General features: G+C 35.8%; 2 protein-coding genes and 1 pseudogene across 2 annotated transcripts; all 3 read right to left on the bottom strand.

Moving 5' to 3' along the window:
- Positions 1-1,481: 1,481 nt before the first annotated feature.
- Positions 1,482-2,267, bottom strand: LOC109002930 (annotated as a pseudogene).
- On the bottom strand, positions 2,267-2,965 carry LOC109002929 (alkane hydroxylase MAH1-like). Its single transcript, XM_018980856.2, has one exon. The coding sequence runs from the start codon at positions 2,949-2,951 to the stop codon at positions 2,271-2,273; it is 681 nt and encodes a 226-aa protein (XP_018836401.2). The 5' UTR covers positions 2,952-2,965; the 3' UTR covers positions 2,267-2,270.
- Positions 2,966-5,956: 2,991 nt separating this feature from the next.
- On the bottom strand, positions 5,957-7,206 carry LOC109016445. The gene is made up of 2 exons (XM_018998857.2): positions 6,835-7,206; positions 5,957-6,744 (listed from the first exon to the last, which is right to left on the bottom strand). Exons 1-2 carry the CDS (start codon positions 6,932-6,934, stop codon positions 6,209-6,211), a joined length of 636 nt encoding a protein of 211 aa, XP_018854402.1. The 5' UTR covers positions 6,935-7,206; the 3' UTR covers positions 5,957-6,208.

Raw genomic sequence — 7,206 nt, forward strand, 5'->3', positions numbered from 1 at the left:
TCTTTTTGTTTTAAGGGCTGCATATGTCTTGAGATAGGAATAGGATGTAGCATTTTTTTTTAATCACATTGGCTCTTACGTCTATGTTTTGCGTTCACTTATGGCAGTTCAAGTTGTGTGGTGAAGAATTAGTTTTACATTCACCGATGTCTATTTTTTTCATAATTTTAGTTTGTTTCAAAGTTACCTAGAATCCGGATTATATATGCAAGGGATTACTTTTTTATTTATTTATATGTATGCAAGGGAATACAGGAACAGATTAGTGTTAAACCACTTTCCCTGCACCGTGGAACATTATGAGTAGGCTTATATGCAGTTTAACCCGATTGTTTCATCGGTTTCAAGTTAGTATAAACATACTCCTAGCCTGGCTCTGCCAAAAACCTCAGTGTACATTAGAATATTGGAACGCGATTTGTCAGTGTTGTAACGAATTGTGGCACCTCTGTTCCTTGGTTACAGTCTGGTTTTCGCCGATAATATCGTAAAGATGAACGTTGGCTATATTACTTTGTCTCAAGACTCGATAATTTCTACTCAATATGCCTAGATTTTGAAGCCAGAAGAACTAGGATGTAGGTTGGTCTGATTCTATGCAAAACTCGCATGCATGCATGGTCTGTGAGTTAAGATGATTTCGCTGACCGCCTACTGATTTGTTCGATAACGTGTTATCAACGTCGAAATGATTCTCTTCACGTAGGTTCTGATAGTCCATCCGACTGGCAAGAATTTTATCTAATTAGGGAATTTCAGAGTCAGTCATGTAACAATAATCTCTTATATATCTTGTTTGACAAGTAGATTCTCAATGATTAAAATTCCTTAGTTTCGGAGAGAAGAATGTAACAAGACAATTATTTTTGTACGACTTTGTTTTAAATGGAGGACATTTTTGTAAAACATAGTATCGTTATTTATCAAATATATCCTCCATTTAAAACATAGTTATAAAATAGTTTAATCCAACAAGATTAAAGGTTAGATAATATATGACAATTTATGATTTTCTATAATTCCATGTCCTTAACATTTTCTGCCACTCGGATATATAAATAATAAAGAATAAATATGGATAGAAGTTATTATTTGTAGCATTTATTTTATACACATGATGTGACATCATCTAGACTACACATCTCCTCAAGTGAATATTAGAAAAAATCAATTAGAAGCAGTCACGCAGTGAGTGTAAAGTGTGCACTGTTATAGTGACTTCTCTCTAGCATTATTCTAAAAAACAAAAAACTGCTTAGGCTTTCTTCAAATCGAATTTGAATCTAGTTTGCAGCAAAAACCATTTATCCACCCGAAAAATGATTCGTACAAAATTTCAAATACAAATCGCATAAATTTTTATAAAAAAAGTAAATTTTACTTTAAAAATTTATAAAAAAAAAAAAAACTATTTCTAATTAACGAGATCTACCTTTTATTTATAAAAGAGGTTACAGAAGCTTGTAATTAACGTTACTCTAATGAAAATGCTACATGTAATCATTATTACACAACCCAACACTTTGACCTGTCGATTGAGCACTTCTTTTGTTGACCCTAACTTTTAAACCATGTTTCATATCAAGTACAACAGAAACACCCGGCGAAACAGGATGGCCTTCAACAACTTGAATGTGATAATTCCATATGACGGCGGTTGCAACCATTTTCATTTGAATGAAAGCCATGGCCTTACCCAAACAACTTCTCGGGCCTCCACCAAACGCTGAGAACTTGTAAGATGGCACAGATATGATTCCTCCTTGCTCTGAGATCCATCTCTACGGCCTGTATTGCAAGCAATCTTCACCCCATATTTCCTCCATTCTCCCCATTGCGTATAGACAGATTATAATCTTTGTACTCGGACCGACATGGTGGCCGCTCGGAAGAACATCTGGTCCAACTGCGGTTCGAGGATCGAAAGCCACCACTGGATACAGTCGTAGCGCCTCGCATAAGGCTGCATGGAGATAAACCTGTCTATCCAGATCTTTTATACCAAAACACCCCCACTTTTTGTCATCTTTCACCAAAATAATCTCTTTCATCTCGTCCAGAATCTTTGTTTCTACAGATGGGTGCGTTGCAAGAAGCCATAGAAACCAAGTGAGAGCCATACCCATGGTGTCGCTGCCTGCCGCCATGAGATTGAAGGCAGTGTCCCTTAAAAATTTGCTCGTGGACCCTCCCATGCGTGATCCTTCTTTATCTTCGAGCATCAAATAAGCTGTCAATAAGTTGAATTCCGCTTCCTCCCATCGGTTTCTTCATCGGCTTAGTTCTTCTCGCTTTGATGAGATGCATTGGTACAAGAATCCATCGAAGGTTTCCCAAGCAGCTTTTCTCAGCTTCTTCTCTTGCCCGAGTTGAAGCCATCTCTGAAACTTCCAACACCATTTTGGCAAGATATGTCGGTATATGGTTGCCTCTTCTATCTCATCGAAAGCCTTTGCATGCTTACATTTTGGGAAGTCGACGGAAAGGGAAACTGGATCTAACCCCAAAACCATTAAGCAACTGTTGTCGAATGTGAATCGCTTAAAAACTTCTTGCAGATCCACCTCAATCTCTAACTTGGAGATGTGATCGAGAAACGGAATTAAGCCGTCCACCACCTTTCCTCGAACAACTTTCTCCACAAACAGCTCAAAATTGCTGTTTTTTACAATAGAATGCATCGTCTTTCTCTGGAACGTCCACCAATCTGAATCAGAGTTGATAATCCCATCTCCCAAAGGCTCCAAAATCTCTCGAATCTCAGACCCTTTTTCGTAGTTGAAAAAGTTTTTGCTCAGAATGTGGTGGACGTTCATGGGATCGCTGGTGATGATGAAGTCCATGCCAGCAAACCAAGGGCCCTTTACCTCGACAGTGCCACCATAATGTTTTAGAACCCGGTCTATGCTCTCGTACATATGAAATACATTGCGAAGAAGCCCCGGAACCATTCCTAGAACAGGCCAGTTTGTGATGGGTGAGCTTTTGTTACGTACTTTCCAATGGCCAAGAAAAAGGAAACAGAGAAGTCCCAGAAGCATTACCGAGTACCCAAGTATTGCCATTGGAGGTACTGTATGCATGTATGTAGTTGTGTGGATCGAGTTGTAAGGTTGATCAGATCGTGGTGGCCAGGTGGGTTTTCAAAGCAAGGAAGCCATCTGGCATGTAATATATGTGTGTGTGTCGCCTCCCCCGAGTAGATCGAGTATAAGCAATTTTCAGGTTTATTACTAGATCTTCTGGAGATCAAGCATGCTTAATGACCGACAGAATTTCAAGTGATCAGGGGCGGCTCAAAGGCAAGGCGACTAAGGTAATTGCCTAAGAGCAGTCTCGTTGAATTAGCCTAAGTTAGAGGATATTTTTTATAAATGTAAGAAAAATTTAATTTTTGGTTATTTTATTCACATAAATTTCTATATTGAAATAACTATTTTTTTATTATATAATAATAAATAATTAATAATTTTAAAAATATTTAATTTTTTTAACTATTAATTTATTTTATTTTATTATATTTTAATATTCTATTTATTATATATTAATTAATAATTATATTTTTATTAAATTAATATATTACTAACTCAAACTAATATAGCATGACCAAAGTCAAGTCATGGCCTGCATGTGGCACGAGCCATGGTGCAGCCGAGGTTGGGCCATGGTCTGCTCGTGGCATGGGTCGTGGTGTAGCCACGGCTGAGCCACGACCCATCATGGGTTCAAGGTGCCATGGCTCAGTCATAATCGAGGCAAATCTCGACCTTGGTTGAGCTATAAAGTCCTACAACTTGACACGTCCCCACCAACTCTTAAGATGCGGCTATTCAATCACTCATATTTTATCTCTAGCACCTTTTCTTTAGGATTCTTGTCACTTTCACCCAAATAGACTTTTAACGTGTGTAGGTAGGAGTCTAGGACTTTTTACCAAGCAAGAGTTTCAACACGAGAGGATTTTTGACCAGCTAAGACTTTTCAACCAACTAGGACTTTTCAAAGACATGGAGATTGGAAGCAGTGGTGGAGGGAGAGAGACCCAGTTTTCGGGGATAGTTTTTGGAGGTTAAGAAAAAATCATTTTTCTTTTGGTGCTCTCACGGAGAATTAAAGTTTGAGTAAAGTCTACAACATAAATTGGTTGGTAAAAATATTTTTATTATCTTTCAATTTATAAATTAAGTTTTATTATTTAAGATTCTAGAATTTAATTATCTATTTGACTTGGATACATTAATTTTGAGACAATTATATTAAATCTTGCTATGATTTGATTTTATTGAGTTATAAAATTATGAATATGTAATTGTGACTTAAATAGGTTTTCATGCCATTGATATGATATTTTGTTACACTATTATTTGTGAACATAGTGTCATCTTTAGATCTGATATTTATTTTTATGTATGAAAACTGTGGTTTGTAAGTGGAGAGTAGATTCTAGAGTTAAATTTGAGAAATTAGATGAGTATTTTGTCATATCTTTCAATTATGAATTTAATGTTATAATTATTAATTGTGTATATAGTTTAGATTGAAAAAGTCAAAGTATTGGATCTGGTTGATAGAAACTCAAAACTTTGCTTGCATTTTTATTCATGTCTTAATCTCATTTTAATTACGTGTTTTAAGTAGATTTTAAAATACTTTTCAAATTTCTGTCATCTTGTTATCTATCTTTTCCTTTAAGTTTGCATTCTTGTAGTGTTTTTTTTGACTCTTTGTGTATCAACACTTTGAACTATATTATAACATTGCATAGTAATTTAGGTGTAATCAAGATTCGTCCCCAAATGTAGTACCAAGCCCAAAACTTTGATGGGTAAAAGTTGTATGCTTTGTCAATGGGCCAAATTTAATCAAATGGCTAGTTCAATTTTTTTTTCAAGAACGATGTAACTACAACTTTTTTGCGACTGATTTTGCAATAAATTAAGAGAAACACTATTTCCACAGAAATTTTCTACCGAATTGTGTTTTTATTTTTTACTTTTATTTATTGATTAAGAAAATATTTTATAATAATTTTATAAATTTTTTTTAAATGTTTAAAATGATTGAAAAATGTGTGAAAATAAAATAAGAGAAAAATAAAAAAATAATTTACACTATTCGGCACCTATTGTGTATCGAATTTTCGGTAGGCGTAGCAACGCTCATAAATTAATATGGAAAAAGGCTACTTAGTCCCTCAATATTATTATTCAAAGTTATTGCTAGAGTATTTTAATTTTTTTATTTAGTGATTAAGAAAGTAAACTATTAGTAAAATTGTATATTTTTTTAATATTTTCTTAATAATTAAGACTGTTAAAAAAATATTAAAAAAATAAATTAAGAAAACACCAAAATTCAACTAGCGGTACGTCCAACGTTTACCAGCTAGCACCTTCCATTAATATAAGCATGAAACTTAAATTAAAAATGAATTTCGATTTTACAAAACTAGTAATTATTTAATAGAACGAGTTAATAGAAAATTGTAGGACAAATCTTTGACTTACAGTAAACTTAGTACGTTTGGATATATAAATACTCTCAACTCATTTGATTTTATTTCATTATTATAATTTTTTTAAATTTTTATATAAAATATAATAAATAATTCAATCTTTTTTAATTTTAAAATAATAATAATATTAAAAAATATTATTTTATTCAATTTATATAAAATAATATTATTTCATCAAACTATCCAAACGAGTACTTAATTTCCATCTCTCCTCCTATGCAGCATGTATGGATCAAGAAACATGTCAAGTCCTTCTGCAGTTCTGCTATTAAGTGGGTTGCCTGAAAAGCCTGTTAGGATCTTTAGTGATGGAGGACAGATTTAGGGGGTGGAAAGAAAGAAAAAATATGGCCGTGAAGTTTCCGAGTTAGATGGCTTCGTAGTTTGTACAACAATTCAACAAGCATAGCAGAAAATATGATAACCAAAGGAGACCCGTAATAAATAAAGATCGAAATGCATCCATATTTACGTCTGACTAACTACATTTCTTTGTCAGATTGAAACATCAATCATTTCAAGGCTGACATGCAATCACCGACATAGAACGTTTACTGGAAATCCATGAACAAAGAAAACAGATTCAAATTCCATATACAACAAGAAACAAAAAGAAATAAATTCAGTTTCTTTCAGAAATTATAAGGCAAATCAACCAGAGAACTTCCTTAAACATCCATAGTTCTTTGAAACTCAGTCTCTACGAACCCTTCGAACCACGGCTTTTGGCTTTGCACCAAGCAGTACGGTAGATTTCCCTGAAGTCGCAGGAAGAGGACGAGGGGGCTTCTTATTCTCTTTCATCGTACTTCTTAGCATATACCTCGGAGTTGGAGTCTCGCTCTTCTCCACAGTGTAAGCCGCTGAGACCGATTTCCTCATGCTCTCAAACTTTTTCGTACTACTGATCCTTTTCGCAGACTCCACCGAGACACCGAGATTGTACGCGGTCTTTTTCTCAACTCCTGTGTCTTTCTTCTTCCGCCTCAGCCTCTCGTTCCTTCTAGCGGAGTACTCCTCGTAAAACCGACCCCTCTCAAACAGAGAGCTGGAATCGGCACTCAAAGAATTAGAAACCCCAGCATCGTCCGAAACTCCTTTGCCAAATTCATCGCGTACCATTCTCGCTAGATCACGCAAGTCGCACGAGATCGAGCGGTATTCAGGTCGAAGATCCGATTCTCCATTGTCCCAAAAACGGTTCGGTCTTTCAGATTTTGTCAAAGAGCCTGTAAAAAGATGGTAAGGCGCACATAAGTTAAATAACTCTAAAACAAACAGAGTGCGTGCGATTTTGATAGATGTTTGTGTAGACCCACCTGGTGGGGTTTGCAGAGAAGATGAGTTCGATCGAAGAACTCGACGTGGTCGAAGTCGTATCGGCGATTTAGGGAGCGGCGGCTTGCGATCTGACTTCATTCTTGGTACGGAACAAACAGACGGAGTTCAAAATTCAAAAGAAAACTGCAAAGGGAGAAAGAAGAGAGCTTCAGAGAAGAGCGATGAGAGAGAGAGAGAGCGCTTTGCGTTCAGTATAGGTTTTGTTGCAAATGCCTAATGGCCCTTTTTACTCTCACTCGTCTCTCAATCGTCTTTGACTCTTTATTCGTCTTTTTTTTGGGGGGGAGAGAGGGAGGAGCGTCGTTTTGAATTCGAAGAGAGATTCAGGGGAGAGGGAGGAGCGGCAGTTT

Source organism: Juglans regia, chromosome 11 (genome assembly GCF_001411555.2).
Source record: "Juglans regia cultivar Chandler chromosome 11, Walnut 2.0, whole genome shotgun sequence".
In the NCBI taxonomy this organism is placed as follows: Eukaryota; Viridiplantae; Streptophyta; class Magnoliopsida; order Fagales; family Juglandaceae; genus Juglans; species Juglans regia.